We start from the raw sequence: 27,065 nt of genomic DNA on the forward strand, positions 1-27,065 counted from the left end.
CTACTTTCTTCTAGTATCTGCTATTATAAATATAGTCTTCTAGTATCTGCTGCTATTGCAGTTTTCTCTAGTATCTGAGATTATTCTTTAGTCCGTATAGCTTTTATGTAAGAAGACATGGGATGCTGGATAACAAACTTAGGTGGCTGAATAACTGCTCCCATTTGAATACATACACGTAGGTGTGTCGTGCTACTCTTGCTCACCGCGACGTGTGTGCATTGATTCATCACGAGGTCTGGCTTCATTTGGTTATGGCAAAGATTTGCGAGCTGCACGCATTACACGGAGAGCAAACATCGCTAGTGAATTACTTGAAATCGCACCTCATGTTACTCATAAACTCTCATTATCTCGTAGGATATGTATAATTGGCCAATTGCTTGTTTTATTAATTTTTTTTAGACTTATAGTTAAACTTTGTGTTGAATGATAAGAAAACTCATTGCCCAACTGCCAAACTCCAGCTCTTATGACTATCCTTCTAATCGACCTTTTGGGGACTAGGTAAAAAAGGAAAATTAGGAGAAGAATAGAACACCGAAGAGGGGAAAAAAAGGAGGCGCGATGCTCCTTTCATAAATGCGTCCATTGAAGTGGAGATCAAACTTGTATCCCATCGTATGCCGGCAACTGCAACGCAAATGACACAATAAAAGCCCTCGTTGCTCCGCCAGCAAAAGCATAAAAAAGATGGGAAACACAAAAGAAAAATGAAATATAGGTAGGTATATAGAAGGAAACTGCAAATATGCTTTCTACTGATGACGCCTGCCATAACATGTCCAGTATGAGAAGAGAACAAGGACTGCCGCTGCAGCATCAAAGACATCGTCGTGATTCATGTTCCAAAGCATGAAAATAGGGAACGCAGAAATATATCTGAAATATGATCACTTGTGACTGAAACCGTTATGCAAACCACACAAACGTCCGACAATTGTCACAGGTGTATTTCTGAGCCGGGTTACAAGTGCATGAGGAACATGAAGATATCGGAGTAGGCAACTGAGCTTGGTTGAGGTGACTGAGTTCGGGAGGGGTAGATGATTCATCGGAGAATGTGTCGTTCTCAGGGGTGAGGCGTGTGAACTCCCGGAGACCATTAAGTATCTCAGCTGAGGGGGTGTTGATGCCCGAATCCACGAACTGAGAACACAAATCGAAGTCTTGCTGCGTCGGAGAAGCGTGCCTCATCTCAGGAGTCTGTCCCATCGGTAGAAGAGGAGACTGCATCTGGGCCGGAGAAATCATTCCCATCCCCACGGGAGACTGCATTTGCATCTCGGGAGACTGCCCCATCCAAGGGGTTTGTTGCACCCCGTGAGCAGACAATCCGGAAATCGGCACCTGTACTTGCATCCCAGATATCTGTATCATCCCTGGAGGGTCTATCGAAGAAGCCTGCTGGGGTAGTGGCTGCAGTGAAGCCTGTCGAGGATACCATTGAGGACCTGTTGGTTGGACTGCTGCTTGCTTGTAATTAGGAAAGTATTGCTCAAAGGCCTGGTTGATATCGTTTCCCCGCCATCTTTGGAGAGATGACTCTATGAGGTCGCACACTTCTTTTCCATGGCCTCCCTGCAAAGAGCCCGATGGCAAGCGGAAGCTCCACTCTCTGAACCGCTCCAGCTCGGTATCCTCTTCCTCATACATAGCCTCATTGAGAACAATCTCACGGGTGATTCGGAGAGCTTTTCCGGTTCGTTTCTTGTGTATTTTGCTCGCCTGCAAAGCGGATTTGATCCGCGCCTCTATGTCTCGGTCACTGCGCCGTGAGGCAGCTATATACGCCCGCTCTGTGTTCTCATCATGAGTTCGCTCCGACTGTAACTGCTTAGCATCTTGCCATTTTTATGGCTATTCTGAGGCTCACCTGGGAGTTGGATTTCTGATGTTTCGCCTGCTGTTTCTGCTTGGGTTTGCCATTTGTCTTCCTGGGAGGGCAATCGACTGAAACTCTGGTATCCACCTTGTCCATACTTGTTGCGATACCGGATCTTGAAAGCTGCGATAGAATGAACTGTAGCCGAAATCCCCCGTCGGGGGGTAGTTAAATGATTTTCGGCTGGCTTCTATAGAACTCGAAGTCGAATTCAAATACGTAAAGAAGTCGTAGACAACCAAAAGGCACCTCGCTCCTCTGCGATGTAAGAGACACTCGTCGTGGGAGAAAGAACCGCCTTAGTTGGTAGCAGTACAGTTGAAGTAATATACAATAGTGTTCGCCGTAGGGTTTGTTCACAATAGTAAAGTATCAAAGTTAAACTAAGTAGCACTTAAAGTAGAGATATAATAAAGCTTCGGTGATGCTGATGCAGCAAGGAAGAGAAAGGGGATGAGTGTGTGGGCTGGCAAGCTTGGAGCTTTTAATCTTCCCCCTCAAAAAAGATCCATCTCCCTCCACGCAGCTGCAACAGCAACAAGGCCACCGATTCGAAAATGCATGGTTGGGCTAGCGCTCGCGCCCCGATCTGTAACTTTTGAACTCATCGGATTCTGGTCGGGAGATCGCGATCTCGATGCGGAGCAGTTAAGCCTGTGGCGCAGGAAAAAGTACCACCCAGGTACCTCGGGGCCGCATCTCTTGCTTGCTTCCAGCGATGTACAGGTCAGTAATACGTGCATGTGCTGAAAGCCTCTTTTGATATTCCCCAATTAACAAGAAAGTCTGGCTGAACATAACAAGTAAACCTGTATTCTCCAGCGCCCTTTGGAGCATCACAGCGCGTGAAGACAGCCTGCAGCTTTTTAAAGCATCCTTGAATGCTGTTGGCTTCTCCCTTTTCTGCTTCTCCTTAATGTGATATAGAAGGCTGCTCGGCATACCTTAAAATACTAGCAGCTATCAGTCACCTTGCTTGTTCTCACTACCACATGAGCTCTGTCCAAACTCCTGATACCACATGATCCTGATTTCACATTGTCAACCGTGAATCGCGACCTTGGCAAAACAAAAGCCCGTCTGGTATTCCAAGATCGAGGCACAACGGAGCTTCTGCTCCGCCCCCGTCGTCGTGGAACCACAAGGTGGCAGTACTTGAGGGTACATGGACGTCTTAACAGCCCGCCAATTGATCTGCACCCTGATACGGCAGGATTTGGCAAACCTCCCCCTGCCTGCTATCCGTGCGCTAGACCTGATAGGAGGGCTCCGCATGACAGCCAACTTGCGTCAGACAGCCTCCAAACGCGATGCTGAAATTGCTTGCGGATCCTTGGTCCAGCTTTGTCGAGCTGCTTCCAGAAGCCACATCCCGAGGCATTGGGTCGACATTATGTCACCCAGCAGAAGAAGATGTGCTCTTCGGAGAAAATGGTGCGACGCTTGCTCTTTTGCTCCAGGCAGACGCCAGTTAGCGTATGGCAAAATTGCTCGTAGATGGGCGTTTGACCACGTTTTGTTCGCCATCGACGCTATCATGCCGGGGGCTTAAACCATGTTACAGTCTCGGTAAGCAAACGATCGACCGCTACGGCGAGAGTTTCTCTGTTCCGCATGTAGCAACATCTCATGTGCCTCTACTTGTCGGCAGCTTTCCAAATCCAGCATCCAGCTCGAAATACTACACAAGGTACTACAGTAGCATGTAGGTAGATGTCTAACTGCAGTGCCTGCATGCCTGTAAAACAGTCTGGTCCCATGTACGCGTGTATGCTTCCGATTAACTTGGCCAATCAAAGCTGCAGCGGAATCGTGGAGTACCTACTCTGTAGATTGCGTTGCGAAGTCTAGTGCACGGGTTCTTGGGAAAGCTCTATGAGAAATATCCCATCTACGCGTAGTTCGATTAAAAGGGTCCTCCATACAGGTCGGCTTTCATTACGGCCCCGGATAGTATAGTTTATCGGATCTGTCAACTTGGAGATGCCCCGGCGGTAGATCAAGTTGCCGACCATGACATCAATTGCTAAGTAAATTACGGCGAGGCTGGTGAGAAGATGGAATCCTTTCGGCACATAGGCCGTCAGCCAATCACTTTATATCTTCACGATCGTTCTTTTCCCCGTAAGTTCCGCCAATTCTTCGGAATACACGTTCTCCGGACGCCAAATGTAGGCAACTATTACTGCAGCTGAAATAATATCCCCTTATCCAAGACGACACATGCTCAAGTTCCTTATGCTGAACATGTCTCTCCTTGGAAGTTGTTGAAGGGGCTTGACGCGCGTCTTCAACAGACTCGTCTTTCTACCAGTGGCAAGGGCGAGATGAAAGCCTCCCCGGCTAGCAATATGCCACGGCTGATGGCAGCACCCGCTGAAACCCGCGGGCAGCCGACTCATAATTGCCTTCTGTGCCCTCAAGCCTCAAGCCTCAAGCCAGTTCCGTCCGGCACCATCCATGAATGGCGTTGAGGAGCCCATACCAGTCGGAGGTGAAGTTGCTTGGTTGACTACCCTGTAGCCCATACAAAGCATTGTGCAAAAGGCAAATTTCGATATTAGCCACCACGTTTCCCCTAAACTCTATGCCTATGCTTGAACCCACGTCTTTATCGCGGAAGGGTTTGATATGGAATTGCCCAGCTGACACTCATGGCGATCATATCAGCTGCTGACTGTGGAGGAGAGGCAGGACGTACCATTGCGAAAAGGTCAGACGACTCCGTCATCTTATATAACTCCAATAATGCTATGAATCATCTCAACTCTCAATCCTCCTTAGAACATTCCATAACCGCCCTGGATAGACCACAGATAATAACCCCATATCAGTTAATTACTTGTATATCGTATCCGTACTGGTTCTCCGTATGTGAGCCATGCATGCCCATGCGCTAGTTGTTGGGATGCCTGCAGGAAAAAAAGTTGAATGCCACCTCTCCGCCCCAAATGCGCATGCACGCTTATCAGTCCATCATGAAAAACAGCTTGATTATTTGCAGAAGCCGCCAGTGGCACGCATGTGGCCACTCGGAAGATGCACGGGGGCCCAGAGTGCTGCTTGCTTTTTTGCATGTTGCGCCTCTGCGGTGCTATCGCCAGCCAGAGCCTTGACCATGTGGGCTGATGATTGGCCCGTCGTATCTTCCGCCTTGGCACGACGCAGGGCCTACGAGTATTAGCTAGCAATCTCTGGTATCTAGCGAGCGGCCGGGGAGTGGCTGAGTTGGAACAAGATTTGATGGGCAATAGGGATAAAGGGGGGGGAGAGAGGAGAGGAAGAGAGAATGTCCAAGATCCTGATCGCTTCGCCCTCTGCCCAGCACGAAGAGCGGACTAGACGGCACTTGAAGCTGGATATCGCTGTGCATCACATCGCATCCATACAATCTCTAGATTCTTCCACCGGCACTGAAGCGCATGCGGCTTGGCGGCTCTTTAGTGGTTGCCGTCGCCCTGGGAATCCCTGTCCCTGGACCCCCGAGCCAGTAACTCGGCTGCTTGAGTCCACTGTGGTCCCCTCTTGGTGCCTCTGAAACGCCACGCCAGCGGACGGCTCCAGACTTTTCTTAGCTGGGGCGTGGCATGCAAAAGTGATCCCCATTTCCACTTTCTCACCTGCTTTGCACCAGGCCCACGATTCCTGGCGGCAGAGGCATAGACTCTTCTTTATCGAGCCTCGACGGACTCGACCGTTACTCTCCTTCACCGTTTACAACTTCGACTGCTTCTTTCTCTTACGTGGCAGCGGCGGCGCATATCAACTAGCCAACCCCTCTACTGCAGCGGCTCTTTGAAACCCACGTCTTGGCTGCTGTTTTACGTCGAACATGTCGTCATCACCGCCATCACCGCCAGCCGCTGCGACGCCGGACGAACCCCATAACGAGGGATCCAAGTTGCGCACTTTCTTGGGTATCTTGAGAAAGTAAGAGAGACCCTTTCTCCCACTCCTTTTTGGATGCAACTTGCACCTGCGTTGCTCTCTCCGTGCCATCACGATGCTCTTACAAGAGGCGAAACCGGCGGTAAAGCCTAGTGGGGCATCCGAATTTCGAAAGAGAGCGTCGCGTTCGATGGGATAACTCCATCAGCCATGCAAATTGAGTTTTGCTAGATACGTTCAATCAACTTGACATGGAAACCATGCTAATGGCTGATTTTGCGAGCGTAGATTCATCGGGGTCACGGACCTCGCCTCCGTCCGATTCTCTCTCCCCTCCCAACTCCTGGAGCCGACCCCAAATCTCGAGTACTGGACCTACCTCGATGCACCCAACGCTTTCGTTGCCATCGGCACATCCGATGAGCCCCTCGACCGAATGCTTGAAGTGATTCGCTTCTGGCTTACAAAGGATCTCAAATATGCAAAGGGAAAGCCTTGCAAGCCGTACAACTCGTGTCTCGGCGAGTTCTTCCGGGTGAGCCCCTGCCCCACCACCCGATGCTGGATCGATAACAGGATCGCATCGGACCTTTATTATCACGATGCGAGGGGACATGATGACGCTGACATTTGGATTTGATGCAGTGCAACTGGGAGACAGAAGATAACGCTCCAAGGATAAACACCCTCGACCTTCAGACCCCCACTGCCCCGGGATCGAGCTCGAGTTCCATCAAGGGAGCGGCTGCCAACTTGAAGGCGGCTTCCAGGAGCGAGAATAGCTCCTCTGCAGTGTCCTTGTCGGTCCCTCAACATGGCACGCCCTCGGACGAGGCAGGCCCGCTCCTCCGCATTTCATACCTCACCGAGCAAACATCACATCACCCTCCCGTCAGCGCCTTCCATGTTACCTGTCCCGAAAAGGGCATCACCGCTAGAGGTTTCGACCAGATCACTGCCAAGTTTACCGGCACATCTGTCAAAGTTCTTCCTGGCGAGCACAACATGGGCATCTTCATCTCCTTAGAGAAGCGAAACAACGAGACTTACCAGTTGACGCATCCCGCTGCCCATCTGGGCGGTCTCTTCCGCGGAACGCTGAGTGTATCCGTGAGCGAGATGGCATACATCACATGCCCCGATACTAAGATCAAGGCCATTCTCCACTACGTCGAGGAGGGTTGGTTGGGCCGAACGACCAACAAAATCGATGGTGTCATTTTCAAATATGACCCCGAGAACGATGACAAGACCCGAGTCCAGGATGTTCCGGATGAGGATGTCCTGGCTAGGCTGAGCGGTCCCTGGAAGGAGAAGGTTGTCTTTTCACTGGGCCCCAGACCTATGGTATGTGTTGCTGTTCTGAAATCCATATTGAGTTGGAAAATGCTTACTCTGTTCTGTCTTGTAGAAAACTGTTCCCGTTGAAGAACAGCACGTCATCATTGACATTGTCCCACTGAACGTTGCTCCCAAGGTTCTCCCGCCAAACGAGCAGATGCTGCCCAACGAATCACTCCGCCTGTGGGGAGGTGTCACCGAGGCTATCCTTGCCAAGCAATTCTCCAAGGCAACCGAAGTAAAGGTGGCCTTGGAGGAAGCTCAGCGAGAAAAAGCCCGAAAGCGAGAGCAGAACAAGGAGACCTGGCAGCCTGTCTTCTTCGAACACGTTGTCGGCAATGGCGGCAAGCCCGACCTCACAGAGAAGGGAAAGCAAGTTCTGGAGCGGGCCCAGAAAAGCGATTGGAGCCTCGACGGCATCCTATAGAGCGTAGGGGAAAAGAGAGAGAGCGGCCAAAGGTTGGATAGGGCATACGCATATTTGAAAGGATGAGGAATTTGGCTTGATGACATATACATATACCACGCGGGTTGACTGGCCTATACGCATAGATTGTGTTCGCAGCACACTACAGATTTACTTTATTTTGGCATAGAGTTTCATTTTTTTCTTCTACATTTCCTAGTACCATTGGGCTCGCAGCTACAGACCGGTTATTTTCCTAGGTAGTCAAACGCATAACTGCCCATTAGATATAAATTGAAATTTCAGCTGTCACCAAGGACATATGAACTAGCACAATCGATCACTGTTTTCAACATGGAGCAACAATAGAGTAGCGTAAAATAGAGAGACCTTGTTATGATTTGTTATGTGTGTGTTTCCGTGTTGATATCAATTCGTAGGGGCGGCAGCGTTGGCCGTTTATAATACATGAGTGAGGACATTTCCCAAAAAAGCTTTTTCTATAATCACAAGATAATCATTCCCTTCGTTTCACCTTTTGACATGGACCGTAACCCGACAACCGACATTAGATTCGTACATTTTTTTTGTTCCCTTTTCCACATTGACTTATGCGTCAACAAAAGTTCGGACGTTCTTGAGCCATCGGAGATACTCCTGCTGCTCCTTGGCATCGACGTAATCGGGGACAAAGGCGGCCAGAGTCTCGTTGATGCCACGCTCCTCGAGGAAGCGCTCCATCAGCACCTGCAGGTCCTCGTCGAGGCTGCCGAAGGGAGGTCCGGGGTAGACGTCGGCACGCTTCTGGGCGGCCTCGGGGGAGTCGATGCGAGCAACCTTGGCGTCCTCGTAGAAGAACATGTTGTCGACTTGGATCTCGCCATCGCGGGCGGTAGCATCGATGTTGAGGGCGCCGTTGGTCTTGCCGGGCTTCTCGATCAGGATGGAGAGGTTGATAGGTGCGCCAGTCTCCTCATCGACATCGCCCTCGAGGCTGTCGTCGGGGTTCTGCTGCTTGTCGGACTGGAGGGATTCCTCGGGGAGCTCATCCTCCTCGAACATGTCCTCGGAGTAGGGGTCGAAGTTGGTGATGTCGGCGATGGAGAAGCTGATGGTGATCCTGAAGAAAGATTGTTAGTCAATTTGCGCCATGGAGCGAGCGTTGACCCAGCTCTAATTGGAGACTCACTTCTCTTCGCCGTAGCTGCGGGTCAGCTTGACGACTTCCTGGCCAGGAGTATCGATCAGCTCGAATGGGCTGTTATCGAGGAAGTCCTTGATGCTCGTAGGCTGCTGCTCATTGGCCTTGATGTCCTCCTCGATCTGGATCTCGCTCTCCAGCTTGGCAGAGAGAGCCTCGTCGACCTCGATATCATCCTCTTTGCTTCGGCGGACGGTGGTTGAGAAGGCGGCAGCTCGGGTGGGCAGCAGCTTGATGGCGGGGGTTCTGGCGAAGCTGGGGCGGGCAATGGCGGATGAGCGCAGGGAAGCACCGGCCGCACGGCTGATGGTTCGCGGGGCAGATCGCGCAATTGTTCTGAGGGAAAGCATTTTGAATGTTGTTGGCTTGGTAAAAGAGACTGAGAATAGCTGTATAGTTGGTTGGTGAGGGATGATGTAGTAGCTACGAAGTAGTGCCAATTTTTTTCATGATTTTTTTCCCACTGGGCGGGAATGGAGCTACCTGCCAGCTGCTCCATTGCCCCACGTGACTAATTCACTGGAATGCAAGCACTATAAACCCCTGAAGCTATTAAACATTCGAAGCACAAAGCAAGACTGAGCACAGTAAATGTATCAAGTATGAGTGTATTATATTTCATGCTGGTAGATCATCCATTTCATCCATGTCCATTATAGTGGACTAGTATAACTGATTTATCTGTATCTATGAGCGTATGTAACCGATGTGCTCGAGCCTAGTAGGTAATTCTGTTTCACCACGAGAGTGACAGAGAAAGGTAAAAACGAAAAGGAAATGGAAAGCTGGCGGGAAACCTTTTCTGTTACCTGATATGCCGTCCGATTGCTCACGAGCACTCATAGATATAGGGTATTTGTGAACAGGTGTTGCGGCCTGTGTAAGGCATGTCCATGCATATGCCTTTTCCAACAAACACCTGCTCCGATATCAGACTGCTCAAGTAGCCGCCCGATGGCCAGAGCAGCCAAGAAATCTTGGTTTCGAAGAGGATAATGTTTGACTCAGTAGCCTCATATGTCTGCTCCTAGTCATATAGAGGGACTTCTGTGCCTTGGTACAAGTCGATTGAACATAGGCAACCGCTTGCCATTCCCAGAGAGCATATGTGTTATGTCGCGGGTGAGTCCCTGAATGCTTTATGTGAAAAGAGTTTGAGAGAAGAGACTCTTTCAGTTTATAGCCTTTGAAGGCAGCTCAGCTTTGCGAATGTTGCCGGCAGTCGTGACTTTGATCCAGGGGATAGTGGTAAGATATGCCCAAGAGCCTTCCCAAGCATCCAAGAGCTTGACGTTTTCAGCTGTCGTGATATCGGGAATCACTGGACCATTGTAAGCCAAATAAGCTCAAAGAACTGAAACCATGATTAAAATAAACTTACGGAATCCTTTGGTGTACTCTTCCTCGAGCGCAGATATCTTCATCTTCAAAAGATCTTCCTTGGTACTGGCAGGCCGTCCAGCACGGCGGGTTTTCTTCACAGCATCGTACTCTTCATCGTACTGATGAACATATCTTTCCCACAGAGTCACAATCAGCTTCTAATACTTCTTGAACAAAAGGCGAGGTAGTTGGTACATACGTGTGGATAAGCGCTTGGACAGCAGCCACTTCGAGCGGTTCAGCACCTTGCTCTCTCACATTCTGTTGGAAAAATGTAACACGTTCCACTTTATGCAACTTGTCAGACATGAACTGAAGATTCGTATATCTCATTTGATGGTCGCATACCAATGGGCTGTTCTCGCTTGCTCCTCGCCGCAGCAAGTTTCTCCAGTCTCTGGTCTCTTACTCCGGCCTTGTGTAGTCTCAGAGAGTCTCTGGACTTTTCATGCAGGGCGTTCACCTCTCCATTGCGCTTCTTGGAAATATGCTTGCGTATCTTTTGAAGTGTGCTAGGCATTTTGTATGGCTTGTTCTCTTTGGTGGATTGACTGATAATTACAGTTGGATGTGTGATTGAAACGTTGCTGTAGCTCTAGTTTTTTCTTCTTCAATTCTTTCGCTAGCGGTAACTGATGGGCCAAAGTCAAGGTTTTTTCTCGGGTGCTAAACGGACAGGGGTCTGATACTGAAATGGGTAAGAGGCTTAAAAGATGTGGCGGCTATTGTTCGGATAAAACCTTGAGCGCCAACGGGATGGCCTAAGTTATACTATGTGAGAATGCTTATCCTCTATTTACACTATGACATGCAAGTATAATTCAATATACTTGACCTTAAAACATCTTCTTCGTGAGTAAATAGCCAAATGGTTTCATTGACGTAGTTCGGCCACCCCCCATGGCGCATCGTAAGCGCGTCTGAGTACAAAGTAAGCACAATCTTCGCCGTTCCCTTGCCGCCCCCGCGATCTAAGTGGTGTCTCTGGTACCTTGGTAGAGATTCATGTAGTCAACAATAACTTGTTTCCCATTGATTCAATAGAAATCGGGACGACCATGCATAGAAAGCATCAATATTAATTCCAGGCTAACAAGTAATCTATAAACTCATTTACCACGCCATTCCATGTGCCGCGCTGTAAAAATCATGCATTTGTACAAAGTAAATATACAGGTATGTCGAGGGGTTGTAGCCTGGTTGCTAGGTCAATCCATGCCTGTCCAGGCATTTTTCCCACGCCAACAGCGCTATGACACGCGCTCCAGGTGCCGGCTGGCGTGGATCCGCCCATTAAAGCCCCCCGGCGCGTCTTGTCTCAGCAGCTACAGAGCCATAAGCCCGTTAGCCGAGATGCAACTCGCACCTCAGGCGTGAATCTTGTCCGCTTCAATCGCCTCACTTGCTACACCGACAGACGCTTCTCCGCTGCCAATCCTCCGGCCGACCAGCCTGCTGCTACGACGCGTGATTCTGCCTTCTTGTAGCCGGACGACTGTCGCCGCATCTCTCCTTACTGCTCGACGTGCCCTGTCTGTTTGGGCCTCGTGCTCAGCAGTCACCACGTCCAGGGGCCCCTCAGTCGATGTATGGGCATATTGGCTCGTTCGCGCGTACCTAGGGAGTGAGATTGGGGTCATTTGTGGCGGGAGCCCTTGAAATTTTGCTAAATATTCCTTGGATTTGGTGATTTTTGAGTGGGGTATCAAAATGGGCGTAACAGGTAAGGATATGACATGATGAGGCTGCGGATCGCGACGAGAGCTACTTGAACTGGAGTATTATACTGATGCTGACTTTGAAAAGGCCTTCTGCCGCTTCTCAAGTCGATCCAGAAGCCGACAGAGCTGAAAAAGTTCAATGGAGAGACTCTGGCCGTAGACGGTTATGGATGGCTGCACCGGGCTGCCTATTCGTGTGCCGTTGAGCTTGGTCAAGGAAAGCCTACTAAGAAGTACGTTTGAGAAGCCTAGCTATATGATCCTCAGTGCGGTAAACTAACATCCACTTTCAAGGTTTATCAATGCGGCTCTGCATAGAGTTAAGATGCTGAAGCATTTTGGTGTCACCCCCTACATGGTATTTGATGGCGACTTTCTCCCTAGCAAGGCTGCTACCGAGGCCTCTCGTGCTAAAAAGCGAGAGGACAAACTCAAGCTTGCCAATGAATATCTCAAGGCCGGAAAGTCCTCTCAGGCAGCCCAGGAATTCCAGAAATGCATTGACATCACTCCCGAAATGGCGTCTGCCTTAATCCAGCAGCTGAGAAAGATGGATATTCCTTATGTCGTGGCCCCATATGAAGCAGATGCTCAACTCGTGTACCTTGAGCGTCACGGCTTCGTCGACGGTATTATTTCAGATGACTCGGATCTGCTCGTCTTCGGAGCAAAGCGGCTGCTAACCAAGTTGGATCAATATGGAAACTGCATTGAGATCAACCGGCGTGACTTCTGTGCCTGCCGTGAGATTTCTTTGACCGGTTGGAGCGACACTGAGTTTCGACGAATGGCGATCATGAGTGGTTGTGATTATCTCAATGGCCTTCCGGGAGTAGGACTTAAAACAGCGTACCGGATGCTGCGAAAAACAAAGTCTCCTGAGCGCATTGTCCGCTTGTTGCAATTCGAGGGGAAACGCGTGTCAGAGAACTACCTGACTCTGTTCTACCAGGCGGAGCTCACATTTTTGCATCAATGGGTATTCTGCCCTACTAAGAAAGAGTTGGTTCATCTTACAGAGTTGGATGGGAAACGCACAGCGGAGGAAATGCCCTTTATTGGGCCTCACGTTGAGCCGGAGATGGCTCGCAAAATCGCAAATGGTGATGTAAATCCCATCACGAAACTACCAATCACTTTGCCCGCTACACCTTCCAAGCGGAGGCATTCTCAGAGCGCTGCGGCCGCCGATGCTCCGGGTCGTCCGATTTCCAAGCCCATCAATTCATATTTCAAGGGGCATGATCGGATACCTATGGCCGAGATGGACGCCAATTGTTTTTCCGTCGACGCTCAACGACTTTCGCAAATTACATCCGAGGGCGCCGTTCCACGAGTGTTTCCATTACCGAGACCTTACATTCCTGGATCGCAGCAGTCGGCTGATGGCACAAATTCCCAGCCGTTGACGCGACCAGCTCCACGGACTTCGCCTCGTCTGAATCGACGGCGCACTGAGCCGATTTCTAGTCTGTTAGCCAGTGTCTCAAACAGTCGCCCACCCCGGGCAGAGGCCTCGAGCAGGCCTCCCAAGAAGGCACGTCTGTGTGACGACTCGATTGATGCTGACGCAGACGGGTCACCAAAGAAGAGTCGGTTCTTCCCTACCAAGAAAGCACTCAGAAAGAGCCCGCGGAAGGCAAACAGCGACGTATATCTGATGTTATCAGATGACTCTCTAGATGAAGCGCTCAACAATCTACCTGATATTGAAGGCTGGGCGTCTGGACCGCCAAAGAAAGGTGTTTCGATATTTTCCGACAAGCAAAAGGATCTGCCTCCTAGTCAGCCCGAAAGTATTAGTCGACAGGACTCTGTTCAGACAGATACAAAGCAATCTGGCCATAGTCAACCAGGAATTAGTCAACCATCAATTACAAGCCAAGAAACAGGGCTCACATCTCTAGACACCAGCCAACCAGAAACCTCCGATGAAACTCCCGACGAAACCCCCGAGTCTTCAGTCGATGCTCCTACGTCTCTTCCAAAGCTACCAGATTCAACGCCTCAAATCGCTCGCACTCCCCCACGAACTCGAACTAGCTTATCTCGCTTTTCATATTCCTCCAAATCTACGGATACACCGGCGTCAACAACGTCACAAAACTCCTCAGTATTCAGCGCTGCCTCTATAGCATCTACCGCGCCCTCCACAGCCCGGGCGAGGCAAACGCCCCTTCAGCGCATGAGAGCGTGGGCGCTCAAAACTCCATCATCTCCAACACTTCCTGTGCCGCGAAAAGATGCCGGCGAGAGCCCGAGCGCCAAAGGACCAGTCGAACCTGAGCGTATCCCACTCCCCAAGGTAGACTTGAATGAAATGGAGGCGCTGAATAAGCCGTGCGGAAGCGAAGACCAAATCATCCCCGATAGTGACGAGGAAGAGGAGGAGGGAGAGGAGGAGGAGGAGGCCAAGCTTCCTACCAAAAAACTCAACCTTGCCCGCTTCGCTTATTCCTAAGGGCGGCGCGTTGTGCTACCGCTCGTCATTCCTTTTATCTACCTTACCCACCACCTCACCAGACGATTTGGAAGTCTGGGGCTTGTGGTTAAATGTTAATGTGTTAATGATGTTTGATACACGGGCGTTTGCTTCAGAAAGTCATTGGTTTTATTGTCGTTTGAGCTTGGGGAGACGAAACGCTTTGGACGTTACGGGTGTTGGTATTTTCTCTACGTATTGGCGGCCTAAATAACTTTGGTCTTTTTATTAAGAGTTCTGTTGAGAGCATTGTGTTTGGGTGGTTTTGCGTCCATGGATCATGACGGCCTTGATCACAGGAAATAGTAGAGTAGTAAAGGCATAGATAGTTTAGGTAGATGAAAGAAATAAACGTCGTACGTTCGAGCTTCATCGTTTCCCATAGTTTTGAGTCCATCGTTTAAGTCTAGCAAAATACTAGGTATGATAGGGGACCCTTCATGCACAAATCACAGGCGCTACTATATCATTTGCACAGGTGTGTTACGTCGTAAATATTCTGTACATTAACGCCTCAAACTACCAAGATAAATCGAGGGGGGAGAAAGGGGCTTCAAGCTCCCATTATCTAGTATTGCGTCCTAAGGATGCACTTTGTATGTATCGTGGATCCTTGTATTCTAAGCGAGTGCATGCTGTAGCCATATGCTGAACTTAACAAAGGGGTCCGTATGCATACAACACAGGGAAATCGACTAAAATGACAATGGTACAGGCTATGAGGGTGTGAGGGGGAAGGGGAAGGGAAAGAAAAGAAAAAGAAGAGCACCCAGCTAAGCAGAAACCGCAGAAACCATCCGTCTCCCATGTACCATGCCTAATTTCCCAAACGCCATAGTTGAGTCGTTGAATATCGTTAAAAAAAAATAACACTGGTAGTCTATATTTGAGGGAGCGAAAATTCTTGACGCTGGAATACAATCGTTCCATGAGTGGCAGTGATTCGCCGCTGATAGACGAGAAGTAATATCCCATGTTGCTCTATAGGGGGCGTCACACCTTGCAGTGAATGTGAACGCAGACGCATAACGCGTATGGAGTACCTGTAGAGGCTCTTGACTGGTGAATGCAAGGAATACAAGTGCCCCATCAGCTACGACTGTATCATTGCTTTCAACGCTTGTTAAGCAACACTGTTGATCCTGTCATGAGATCGGCGTTGAAAGTCCATTTAGCTATACGTCCATGGTTAGTCTGAAAGAATCATGGATTGAGGTAGCGGGGCCTGTCGTACCCTTTGCAAGATTCTCAGCAGTGTCTTCCAGCAAAATGACACGTCTTTTGTTGCAGTAGGAGGTCTTATCCATGATATCGACCTTGAGCTTTGGGTCGGATAGCTCTTGGATAGGCTTCTCGAACATCTCAGACAAGTTCTCGACGGCCATCTCGAGATCTTTTTGGTTGTCTTCAAATATTTCTGTCAAGTTGTTCTTCGCCAGATAGAATGCAAAAGCATAAGTCCATTTGAGAGTCTGTCTGCATGTCTGAAGCGCCTGAGATGCCGAGTTGAGATACTGCACTTCGATCCAGGACATGCCTGATGTCGTCTGAAGCTGCACCATTTTCTTTTCCGTCTTCTGTGCGATGTCCTTGTCGAGCTTTGCAGACTGCTCATGGTTGGCATATCTGTTGTAGTAGTGCAGGTAACGCTCCAAAGACGTGCGAGATTTGGTTTGAGCGTCTCTAGCCTCAGCTCCGCTCTTTTCTTCATACCTGTTGCAGTTGTACCAACTAGTGCCGTGCTCAGACCAGAGTCCCATACACATCCAGCAGAATTCATACTTGCACTTGCGGCAAGTCATGTGGTTGCATCCGCCGTTTTTCTCGATCGTCGAGCTACACTTGGGGCACTCCTTCGTGTGGGCGGAAATCCAGTTCGCCGTCTCGGAGTCGTCGGCACACTTTTTCAGCCATCGCTTAACCAAATCGCAGGGTGCTGGTTGATGGTCGGGATTTGGGCACCCGAAGCAGAATCTGTAACCACAGAGGCACTCCACAGTAGGGACAATCTTGTCCAAGTCCTTCTTTTTGACTCCGCATTCTATGGCGTTGGGGCAGTCTGGGGCCGGGCACCACTTGAATGTATCCTTGTCCTCCACGTATGTGCGGTTAAGCAGTTCATGGTAGCGATCAGTCAACTCTGGCGTAACTAGGAGGTCAAGCGACCGTGAGTCTAGAATACGGCCGCATCCATTTGACGGACACTGGATCCTAGCAGACTCGCCCTCGTCTTGGATTTTCTGGGTAAGATAGTGGCGGTAACAGTCAACGCAGTAACGGTGGCCACACTTCATAGCAAAGGTCTCAAGACCCTCTTCATCTTCGCAGCAGATATCGCATACAAAGCCGGGGACGGCTTGCAACTTAGGCAGGCTAGAAGTGTTACTGTTCAGGCCGGCAGCCTCTAGGACCTTTTCTGGCCTGTCCATGTAGTCTTCTAATAGTCTTTCCTTGTTCCATCGAAAGTGGCGTAACATGATGGCGGCATCTTCCTTGTTCATATCAAGAATCATGTTGACATCGTTCATCATGTCATCCTGTTGGCGCCTAATGTCGGACGGCTCGAAGACTTTGAAGGATACCGCGTGAGCGGCTACCTTCTTCTTGTCGAGATCTTTCGCGGAAAGGCCGAAATCGGGATCTGGTTCGTCGAAGTCATCTTCGTCAAAATCTAGAGAACCAACAACATGGATTAGTCAGGCTGACAGGTGTTACCCGAGAGGGCCGGCAAAGGGAGGGCAGGATGGCTTACCTTCAGCACCAGACATTTCATCGCCGCTATCGTCTGGCATCAGCTCATCGGAGCTTGACAGATACTCTTCCTCGGAATCCATCTCGCGGGTGGTGACGGGTGTGGGAGGAGCAGCGGCGAGACTAGCTGAGGCGACGATCTTCTTCTGGGGAGTGTTTTCAGAGTCGGTGGATGTGATCGTCGCCTCAGCAGCCTTTCGTTTTCTTGTTATGGGAGGAATCGTGACGGTGGTTCCCCGAGATGCAGCAAACGTGCCAGTCGACGATGATGCGTCGGCAGAAAAATGGTAGTGGTAGTGCAGCACACTAAGAGGGGCGCTGATGACGGCGTTTCGTCGTCTCAGATGCACGCAACGATGGGGCTCAGAGGCTGGAGCAGACAGTAAAGAGAGGGCAGCACGTTGCTCATCCAAGGAGAGTAAGGCTTGGGAAGAGCAAGATGAGTGTTGTGTAGGGGGAAAGGTGAATCAAGGAGAGGGAAGATTTCAAATCAGGTCCCGACAAGTGCTTCATATAAGTGATTCAGGCCATGACCAGGCGACAGGACAAGATGAAGAAAGTCGAGTTGGGCAGGCGAGGCGTGGACTAAGGCACCGGGGTTTCTTCGGCAGTGCTGAGTCAGGCAGGCAGCTGAGCAGGCAGCGGTTGCAGCGGGCCATTGTCAGGTGGCCAACGACAGGCGGTGGATTTGATGCAGTTGATGTTTGCGTGCATTCTGGCGCCGAGTGGCGACATGCAAAGTCCTGTCAGTAAAGTATCTCTAAGCCAGCACTACTCGCGATATGTCCGAAGGTTATTAATGTCAGGTTTCTTATATCAACTTCAGCGCCTCTGAGTACGATTTCTGTAACAACGGAACACCTATACCGTCACGGAAGTTGCTGCATCCCTATCACATATTAAGGCACTACGCCAATCAGATACTTTGATCCTATAACATTAAGTCTAGGCTCAACTCTCAACAGCACACTCCATGCACCGATACCAACAAAACCAAAATTGCAGTTAGTCTCTTCAATGTGCTCTTCGCCTGCGCAACATATGATCATTTTGCACTGGGCAGTACTTGAATACATATCTTCATATTGACATCAGTATCGTCTCGTCATTCCAGATGCTACCCTGAATGCTACCGCGCCTATCTTTTTCAGCGCTGGACGCCCAAATACCTATGGGGCATATAAAAGTGAGAAACCATCACCAGGCAGCATCGCTTCATGAGTTTAGTAGTCTGTCCGCGACATATATTATATGAAAGCAAGGAATGGCGGTGTATTGTCACTGTAATAGATATTACCTTAGCACTGTTGGGAAGTTGTTGTAGCTCAATTGTTGATTCAGATATAAAAAGCAACTTTCAAGACTTCACCATCACACGACTCGCATTCATGCTCTCTTAGAGAATTTTGCATTCCACACATACTTAGTAATCCAGCGTCATCTAAATTGGCCCAGGTCTCATCTGCTTTGAACGATGCGAGACTTTTACTAGCAGCAGGTTTAACTGCACATGTAAGCACCATTTCTTTTGACGTCGCTGACACCGAAAGTCGTGGCCTAATACACCATGCACTTAGGGGAAAGCCGACCTCTTTTCCTCCGTTTATTCCACTCCTTCTTTAGTTGAGAACCTGCTCGGCCATTGACACTATGAAATGCAAAGAGTCAGGGTCTTTCTTAACTTCGTCATGCTTAGAAAGGAGAAGAAGAATACTCACCGGCTGTGCCAGTGCTGTCTGGCTCGACAAAGGTCGCTGTGACCTTGCCGTCCTCCACTTTCAAGGCATAGCGCTTGCTTCGGAGACCTCCAAAGATGGCAGCAGCATCATCAAATCCGAGGTCAAGGGCCTTTGTGAATTCAGCAGTGGGATCGGCAACGAACCGAATCTGTGCATGTTTATTAGTTGTTTAGACGCATGCCACGTATGTCAAAATAACTCACTCCAGTCTCGCCAGCGGGATCCAGCTGGTCTTGCCAGGCCTTCATACTGTAGGATACAATCAGCATCTTCTGCCAGCTTACCCACGAGATGTCAATCGCTTACACAAAGGGGTCATTGACGGCGACGACGAAGACCTGGCCAGCCTGCTTGAGGTTGGGGTGGTTGATGTATGACGGAATGTGCGTGCCAGAGCAGGTGCCCGTGAAAGCTCCGGGAACGCCAATAATGTATCCGTTGCCCTTCTGGAACTCCTCAGCCAGGTTCACCTTAGTAGCGGCCGAGTTCTCGAACACTTCAAGGCTGGGGATCTCGTCACCCTTCCTGACGAGGACCCGGGGTGTCGAGTGAAAGCCACGCGCAACGGTGGCGGGGCGGGCCAGGGCAATGCGACGGAAAGATGAGCGGAACGCCATTGTTACTGCTTAGACTTTGATATGTCAGACTGCGAGGTCGAATGAAGGGTGCGGCGAGCAGTGAGAGTGGCTACGGAACTGAGCTTGAACGATGGAGTGGCGTCAACGAGTTCGGGGTTTTGGTACAGTCAGCCCGGGCCCCTTCGGCTTAGCCAACCGGCCCCGCTCGCATCATTCAGCGTTGGGTGCTTTGTACATAGATTCACGGAGCAAGGAGCTCACAAATCCGCCCTGCAAATCAGTTGGATTGGCAAGAGACTTGGCAGCAGAGATTGGCATCGACGAGTATATGAACAGACAGTTTGCACAGCCTGATCTGCTGCGTTGATGACGGGTGGGTGATTTGGCTCGAGCTCGGTACAATCACCGTCTATCATCACAATTGGGTTGTGCTACTCGCGCCTGCATGCTCCCAGTCTAGAAATTGAACCAACTTTGGGTTTCAATAGGCCAGGGCCCACCGGCCGGGGTTGATAAAGTTCACCAACAACAAGATTAATACTCCTTCTCTTTACCTGTACAAACCTTTGCATGGTCAATGGTATGTGTATGCCGCAACAAAGCCTCGCGTAGCGAGTGACGAAAGAAAAATATTACCTGTCCCTTTGTGTGATACGAATTTGCAAAGTCTAATCTTGGGACCTTTGTACTACACATCTCCCCTGGCATCACGATACGGTCATCAACCCATTGACTAATACCTGTATTCTAAACCCGAGAGCATTGACCGAATTAGCCTTCTATGTGCGTTTACGAAAGTATGTATTCGTACGGGTTTCTCAATGCTTCGTCTATTGTGTTGTGGTCAAATTACTAGTGGCACTGAGGAATAGGCGACAAAGGGAAGTTCTCTGACGAAACATGCCGGCAAAAAACTTCACTCGGCAACCAGCAGATCACAGGGGGGGAGAGCACGGGCAGTGCAGAGGGACGTGCTTCGTGATGGGATGTTGGGGGACCTTTCCTGCCCTTCTGGGATTGCCTCGAGATTGAAGGACTGCGAGGACAAGGACGCAGTCAACCAAGAGAAGCGCATGATATAATATGAAATGCATCAGCATCAGACATGGTAGAGATGAAGCGGCCTCACCAGACTTTGTCCGCTGGCTTAGGTGTTCAAGCTGGTCTGAGCATTGGATTTGCACATGCCATTGGCCCAGCGGCCAAAAGGTGTGGGGGACGCTCAAGTCGTGAATAGTCGCAGTCACCGTTACTAGCATGTCGTAATTGGCTTTTTATAGATGCTATCACCGCGCATTAGCAGAACGTACTTGCATACGAGTGGTGGGCTTCCCAAGGTCTAGATTTGATGCCATCGCGCGATTTCGTGCCATGGCAATCATCTCTCTCCCTCTTCTCTCGGGAATTATATCAAGCCTGACACTCCGTATCCCGTACCTGGGCCTTTTCCGCATCTGGCACTAGCCGCCAAGCATCCACGGATCAATTTCATCTCACTTGGGCGGTCATGGGACCCCCCCGACGAGCGGGTAGTTTTCAAGTGGGCACTTTGCGCAAGGGAGGCTATTAGCAGTTCAGGTTGGCGCTCATCATTTCCAATAGACCAAAGACGGCTTTGCAAAAGTTTAGCATCTACTGTACGGAGTAGGCCTATCTAATAACTTCCACATGCGCCTGGAAAACTCGCCTCCATTTGTCTCCATTTGTCTGGCAAGGGGCTCAGCGCTGCCGGGCTCTTTGATGAGCCTGCATTCCGTACACAGCAACTTGGCATGGTGATCCCCAGCCGTGACGCCAAGGGGGCTGCTGGATCGATACAGCTTTTGTGTTATCCTCCGCACAATGCTCCGTTCGCAGCAGATAGGCAAAATCATCTGGACCCAGGCCCCACCTGCCCCTGCCCCTGCCCCTGGCGCCTCACCCATGCTACTCCAGACAAGGTGACAGGCAAATGGTGCGTTTCAGAGCCATCAGTGTGTGCTGATACATCACAGTACGGAGTACGAGTACAGGCTGGTGGTCGTCTCGTACCTGTACTGGATAACCGTTGGAAGGGAGGACGAAAAGTCTCGACTACTCCGTATTGATACTCGCTGCCGTACACGTACCGTACTCGTACGAACATGCTCACCATTCCATGGCGCTCTCGGTTGCGATGGATGCCAAGCACATCCAAGTGCCTGTACCATTTACAGTACGAACACTGCGAATGCTCAAACTAGCAGAGGGCCAGACGTCATCCTCAAGCCTCGACCTCCATTGTGCATAGAACTCGGTACTAGTGCGTGCTATCTGAAACGCAACGTCGGACGGTTTCAAGACGGGCAGTGGCGTTGTGATGTAGTAAGAACACAAAAGCATCAATCTATCACATAAAGCACTGTGCAGCACTTCTCTCTCTCTCTCTCTCTCTCTTTTCGTCAATCGAGGAACCGAACCTTTGTTTGTTTGCTTTCTTGTTGCCTCGCTTATTATTGGCAATACGCGCGAGTGCAACTTCATGGGGGCCATGCTGTTGCCGTTGGCTAGCAAATGCATTTATTTTATCCGGCGGCCAGAGTTGGCAAGGCCTTGAGGGTATCATCGCTCAATGCTGGTAGGTGAATGTACCCAATTGTCAGAACGGTGCCACAAAGTGAGTACTGCTACTTCGCAACTGGCACAGTGCTGCGAAGCTCATGCGAACTCTTGTCCAACGCTCCGAGTAGCAGGTACATGCCTACGGCTCGGCGCTACACGCAGTGCTACCCCGCCGCCCCTCTAGATTGCACATTGGATCAGCACCTTACTCGTGCTAATGCCCTTTGCTCTAGCGGCCTGTTGGAAGCAGGGCTAGGCGGAACTATCTTTCTCGTGTCTGGGACATGAGCGCACGGAGAGGGTCTAAAGGGCTTTTGTCGTGGATGATGCTTGGAGAGTTTGTGACGACAACAGGAACAAAGAGAAAGAGAGCACGAGAGAGAGAGGAAAAAAAAAACTTTTGTATCCACAGGGTAGCAAGGTTAGAGGAGGTAACACGACACTAAGACCGTAAGTCATTCATTGCTTCGTACGGTAGGTACGACTACATGTACCGGGAGCACAGAGGCCCCCCGATTTGAACGGCGTCGTCGCACACGATATGGGGATGGCGCCATGGATCACCCATTCGCTGACGCCTGCATGCTGCTGCACGAGGCCTTGGCTCTTCAACGACGCTGTTGTCTGCCAAAAGTGCAATGCGACACTGTGATAGGGCGTGCTCCGGACGCTCCAGATGGATGGCTGCATGCAGGTGATGGCAGCAAAATCAGTCGTTGACCAGCAGTGGACAAAGACAAAGGCTCAAGCTCATCAATGGATCAATGGCTCGCCGCTAGTGATGGTGGGCACACGCGCCACTGATACCCCTGGCATGCCCTGACAAGTGCGCAGCGCGCTGCAGCCTTTCCGATAGACGGGCGGGTACTCCGTCTGTCCCTGAGCAGGGCCTGGCAGCGCTACCCCAGACCACTGCAGGGCCATGGTACGGCACTTTAGCGCCTGTCCGGGTATGTACATGTGCCCACTGCGCAACGTGGTGGGCGCGCCAGGTACTCGTACTCGTGCCTGTATCAAGTCTGGGTCAAGTCTGGTTCATTTCACGTCTGGCCCGGTGCACTACTATCGCGCTTTGCACGTTGATGGCCGCAACCTGAAGGCAACCTGAGGGCAGTCTAGCCCGTTGAGGACCCGGCCGTGCCTATTTTCAATTTTCCTGCTCTTCCCTGGCTGCTGGCCTGATTGGGCTGGCGCCTGCAGCTGCTTGGCTGGTCGCTCTGCAACCCCTGGGCGACGTGCTTCCCCTCTCAAACTCTCCCAAACAAGGCGCGCTGCTCCAGTTTTATTCTTGCATCTTGCCAACTTGATACCCATCGCCAGCCGTCGCAGCCACAAACCTTGAACCTTTTTGCTGCCGTGCCTTGTATCTTCCGCAACTCTCGTCTTTGTCGCCCGCAAGCATTGGTTTATAGTTGGACGCCAGGCGACGACGTTGCTCGCATCCGACCTCAAACTTCTGCCTCGCGCGTCTCTGTCGAACCGAAATTTACCTCCGTGTCGCTCGGCTAGCGACGCTGCCCTGACGCTTCGCTCTTCCACCAGCAACTCTTCTATCCCGCCTTTCCTGCGCGACACTATCCTGGACGAAAGCTCTCTCTCTCGCCCATTTTGAATTCGACACGCGCGTTGTTTCCTCTGCTATTTCCTTGCTTTGGATGCGGCATCAGCATAGCTTTTCGTCTTTTTTTTCTTGCTTGACGGAGATAGAACGCTCAGCACTGCTTGACCCGTCAGCGGGTTTTGGCATCACCACCGTCCACGCTTTCCGTTGACCTGCACAAGACATCTTCGATCGAATCGTTACACCATCGTTAAATCGCTTGCGAAGCTCTCCCGAAGCCGACGCAAATTGTACCACGAGCGTGCCATCAGCGACTGCACCTTTTTTCTCCTTCTCCTTGTTTGGCGACACTGCGTCTTCTGTTTCTCATTCCCCCTCCCTTGTTTCGACAATCGTCGCCGACGACGTGAGCCACATGAAATAAAGGCCAATCAGCTTAAATAAATCTCGATTGGAATATCACTTTGCCGAGTGATGAGCATTATCGCTTAATAACGGCTATTTGTTTCTTTCGTAGTCGACGAAATTCGAGGTTCTGGGGCGACAAGGCCCGACCCTCCCTTCTGTCGCACAGCGCCAAATACCCATAATGCCTGTCATGCTCCATACCCCCTCGAGAGCCTCCACTGCGTCAACCTCTTCCTTTCAACAATTGTCACGGCAAAACACCATGTCTACCTACGATGGCTCGCGCTCGGCGCGCCAGTCGAAGCGGTACTCCATGTCCGCGCTGTACATGTCCATGACAGCAAATGAAGGAGAGATGCAAATTGAGGACGATCTCGCTAAAGGTAATACATAATGCACTAGGCTTGGCCTTTGCCCTTCCCCCTTGGAGTACACCACAGCTGACGCCCAGTCTACAGCCCAGAAAGCCCTGCGAGATCTCAAATCCAAAATCTCCTCCCAGTCCAAGAAGAACTTTGTTCTCGAAAAGGACGTCCGCTATCTTGATTCGAGAATTGCGCTGCTCATCCAGAATCGCATGGCGCTGGAAGAAGTATGTATCAAAACGCGGTGTGATGCTTGTCCAATGAACGCTTCTGACGCCTTTGCAGCAAAACGAAGTGGCCAGCCATCTTGATGATACTGAAATGGAAGAAGGCGTCTTCCCCAACGACGACAAGACGCAAAAATACGGAAATCTCATGTTTCTTCTGCAGTCCGAGCCCAGACACATTGCTCACCTGTGCCGACTCGTCTCAATGTCGGAAATCGATTCACTTCTTCAGACGGTCATGTTCACCATTTACGGAAACCAGTACGAAAGCCGAGAAGAGCACTTGCTTCTTACCATGTTCCAAGTATGTTGCATTTAACTCGGTTGCGTTGTCGTACCTCTGTCTAACAGCCATACTTCTCTCCTTTAGTCTGTTCTCACCTATCAATTCGACAATACCCCCGACTACTCCTCACTGCTCCGAGCTAATACGCCCGTTTCCCGCATGATGACGACCTACACGCGAAGAGGCCCCGGTCAAAGCTTCCTGAAGATTGCCTTGGCCGACAGAATCAACAGCTTGATCGAACTGCGAGACCTGGATCTGGAAATCAACCCCCTCAAAGTCTATGAACGCATGGTTGAGCAAATTGAAGAAGATACCGGCACGCTACCGCCAAATCTGCCAAAGGGCATTACTGCTGAGCAGGCGGCGGAGAATCCCCAAGTCCAAGCTATCATCGAGCCCCGATTGACAATGCTCATCGAGATTGCCAATGGCTTCTTATCCACCATCATCGAAGGGCTGGAAGAGGCGCCCTATGGCATTCGCTGGATCTGCAAGCAGATCAGGAGCTTGACAAAGCGCAAATATCCCGATGCTAACGACCAGATTATCTGCACATTGATCGGCGGCTTTTTCTTCCTGCGCTTCATCAACCCGGCCATTGTGACCCCTAAGTCGTACATGCTCATTGATGGAACGCCCGCCGAGCGACCTCGCAGAACTCTCACCCTGATTGCCAAGATGCTTCAGAACTTGGCAAACAAGCCCTCGTACTCCAAGGAGCCTTACATGGCCAAGCTCCAGCCCTTCATCCAACAAAACAAGGACAGGATTAACAAATTCATGCTTGACCTATGTGAGGTTGGCGACTTTTACGAAAGTCTAGAAATGGATAACTACGTGGCGCTTTCAAAGAAGGACCTTGAGCTCGAGATTACGCTCAACGAAATCTATGCCATGCATTCGCTGATTGAGAAGCATCGCAATGAGTTGTGCAAAGATGAGCAATCTCACTTGTCCATCATTGTGTCTGAGCTGGCATCGGCCCCTCCACAAGTGCCTCGCAAGGAGAACCGAGTTATCAACCTTCCCTTGTTTAGCAGATGGGAGACTGCGATTGATGACTTGACCGCGGCACTGGATATTACACAGGAGGAAGTGTACTTTATGGAAGCCAAGTCCATCTTTGTGCAGATCATGCGAACCATCCCTCAGAACAGTGCCGTCTCGAGGCGACCGTTGCGACTTGAGCGCGTTGCAGATGCAGCTGCCACGAGCCGCAATGACGCCGTCATGGTGCGCAAGGGTATCCGGGCCATGGAGCTGTTGTCGCAGCTACAGGAACTGGGCGTCATTGACAAGGCTGACCAGTTTGACCTGCTGAGGGATGAAGTGGAGCAGGAGCTTCAACATTTGGGTTCGTTGAAGGATGGTGTGATTGCCGAGACTGAGAAGCTCGAAGAAGTTTTCAAGACGATTCGCGACCACAACGCATACTTGGTTGGCCAGCTGGATACATATAAGAGCTACCTTCATAATGTACGATCACAGAGCGAAGGTACCAAGCGAAAACAGCAGAAACAGCAGGTTCTTGGACCGTACAAGTTTACGCACCAGCAGTTGGAGAAGGAGGGCGTCATCCAGAAGAGTAATGTCCCGGATAACAGGCGGGCCAACATCTACTTCAACTTTACCAGTCCGTTACCAGGCACCTTTGTCATTTCCTTGCACTACAAGGGTGAGTTTCTTTTACAATTCCCTATCAATGTCTTTCGCGTGCTAACGAGTTATTATAGGCCGAAACCGAGGACTGCTCGAACTCGATCTCAAGCTTGACGATCTGCTTGAGATGCAGAAGGATAACCAGGACGAACTGGACCTGGAATACGTTCAATTTAATGTCCCCAAGGTCCTTGCATTGCTCAACAAGAGGTTTGCTCGGAAGAAGGGATGGTGAGGTACCATTTGACGATGGCACAGTCAGCATTATTTATTACGTGTCACCACGTCAAGTGCGTATTTCATCTGCACACTATGACTATATGCAAAGGGGGATGGAAGGGGGAAAAGAGGGCGTTATGGAGCACCACGGAAGCTTTGTTTCCCTTGTTTAAGTGTCGACTAGTAATGCGGCCTTTGTACGCTCCCAGGTTTGCCACGGTTTCTCTTTGAAGCGGGTGGATGGGCTGTAACGATGCTTATTTATATACCTTGGTAATGATGGGAAGGAGAGATGCGATATTATGTGTTTTCCCCCAACGGCTGGTCCATGAATTGGGAGGAGTTTGTTTTTGCAAAAATCTCACGCGAATGAATTGTTCGT

The 27,065-nt window shown here is 50.4% G+C and overlaps 9 protein-coding genes across 9 annotated transcripts; 3 read left to right on the forward strand and 6 right to left on the reverse strand.

Moving 5' to 3' along the window:
• Positions 1–371: 371 nt before the first annotated feature.
• Positions 372–2,402, reverse strand: V8C40DRAFT_251064 (uncharacterized protein). Its single transcript, XM_083217113.1, has 2 exons — positions 1,877–2,402; positions 372–1,827 (listed from the first exon to the last, which is right to left on the reverse strand). The coding sequence occupies exons 1-2, from the start codon at positions 1,979–1,981 to the stop codon at positions 913–915; spliced, it is 1,020 nt and encodes a 339-aa protein (XP_083070883.1). The 5' UTR covers positions 1,982–2,402; the 3' UTR covers positions 372–912.
• Positions 2,403–5,473: 3,071 nt separating this feature from the next.
• Positions 5,474–7,906, forward strand: V8C40DRAFT_251067 (uncharacterized protein). Its single transcript, XM_083217114.1, has 4 exons — positions 5,474–5,815; positions 6,062–6,308; positions 6,419–7,120; positions 7,185–7,906. The coding sequence occupies exons 1-4, from the start codon at positions 5,718–5,720 to the stop codon at positions 7,539–7,541; spliced, it is 1,404 nt and encodes a 467-aa protein (XP_083070884.1). The 5' UTR covers positions 5,474–5,717; the 3' UTR covers positions 7,542–7,906.
• Positions 7,864–9,135, reverse strand: V8C40DRAFT_251070 (mitochondrial glycoprotein). Its single transcript, XM_083217115.1, has 2 exons — positions 8,710–9,135; positions 7,864–8,640 (listed from the first exon to the last, which is right to left on the reverse strand). Exons 1-2 carry the CDS (start codon positions 9,069–9,071, stop codon positions 8,130–8,132), a joined length of 873 nt encoding a protein of 290 aa, XP_083070885.1. The 5' UTR covers positions 9,072–9,135; the 3' UTR covers positions 7,864–8,129.
• A 593-nt stretch (positions 9,136–9,728) lies between these two features.
• Positions 9,729–10,761, reverse strand: V8C40DRAFT_59220 (translation machinery-associated protein 16). Its single transcript, XM_083223173.1, has 4 exons — positions 10,453–10,761; positions 10,304–10,391; positions 10,103–10,236; positions 9,729–10,042 (listed from the first exon to the last, which is right to left on the reverse strand). The coding sequence occupies exons 1-4, from the start codon at positions 10,622–10,624 to the stop codon at positions 9,894–9,896; spliced, it is 543 nt and encodes a 180-aa protein (XP_083070886.1). The 5' UTR covers positions 10,625–10,761; the 3' UTR covers positions 9,729–9,893.
• Positions 10,762–11,441: 680 nt separating this feature from the next.
• Positions 11,442–14,656, forward strand: V8C40DRAFT_251073 (exonuclease 1). The gene is made up of 3 exons (XM_083217116.1): positions 11,442–11,827; positions 11,911–12,058; positions 12,120–14,656. The coding sequence occupies exons 1-3, from the start codon at positions 11,815–11,817 to the stop codon at positions 14,284–14,286; spliced, it is 2,328 nt and encodes a 775-aa protein (XP_083070887.1). The 5' UTR covers positions 11,442–11,814; the 3' UTR covers positions 14,287–14,656.
• Positions 14,657–14,670: 14 nt separating this feature from the next.
• V8C40DRAFT_251076 (RING-5) lies at positions 14,671–17,609 on the reverse strand. Its single transcript, XM_083217117.1, has 3 exons — positions 17,060–17,609; positions 15,542–16,978; positions 14,671–15,482 (listed from the first exon to the last, which is right to left on the reverse strand). Exons 1-3 carry the CDS (start codon positions 17,139–17,141, stop codon positions 15,421–15,423), a joined length of 1,581 nt encoding a protein of 526 aa, XP_083070888.1. The 5' UTR covers positions 17,142–17,609; the 3' UTR covers positions 14,671–15,420.
• Positions 17,610–18,319: 710 nt separating this feature from the next.
• On the reverse strand, positions 18,320–19,581 carry V8C40DRAFT_251081 (Redoxin). The gene is made up of 4 exons (XM_083217118.1): positions 19,104–19,581; positions 19,001–19,046; positions 18,777–18,945; positions 18,320–18,706 (listed from the first exon to the last, which is right to left on the reverse strand). Exons 1-4 carry the CDS (start codon positions 19,412–19,414, stop codon positions 18,678–18,680), a joined length of 555 nt encoding a protein of 184 aa, XP_083070889.1. The 5' UTR covers positions 19,415–19,581; the 3' UTR covers positions 18,320–18,677.
• A 545-nt stretch (positions 19,582–20,126) lies between these two features.
• On the reverse strand, positions 20,127–20,725 carry V8C40DRAFT_251083 (uncharacterized protein). The gene has a single exon (XM_083217119.1). It carries the CDS (start codon positions 20,632–20,634, stop codon positions 20,311–20,313), a length of 324 nt encoding a protein of 107 aa, XP_083070890.1. The 5' UTR covers positions 20,635–20,725; the 3' UTR covers positions 20,127–20,310.
• A 3,461-nt stretch (positions 20,726–24,186) lies between these two features.
• On the forward strand, positions 24,187–26,699 carry V8C40DRAFT_268104 (uncharacterized protein; the record flags this gene model as incomplete). The annotated part of the gene is made up of 5 exons (XM_083219930.1): positions 24,187–24,307; positions 24,383–24,516; positions 24,575–24,820; positions 24,887–26,480; positions 26,539–26,699. 5 exons carry the CDS (start codon positions 24,187–24,189, stop codon positions 26,697–26,699), a joined length of 2,256 nt encoding a protein of 751 aa, XP_083070891.1.
• Positions 26,700–27,065: the final 366 nt, after the last annotated feature.

This window comes from Trichoderma camerunense (genome assembly GCF_050948025.1).
Source record: "Trichoderma camerunense strain CBS 138272 chromosome Unknown V8C40scaffold_14, whole genome shotgun sequence".
Taxonomy (NCBI): Eukaryota; Fungi; Ascomycota; class Sordariomycetes; order Hypocreales; family Hypocreaceae; genus Trichoderma; species Trichoderma camerunense.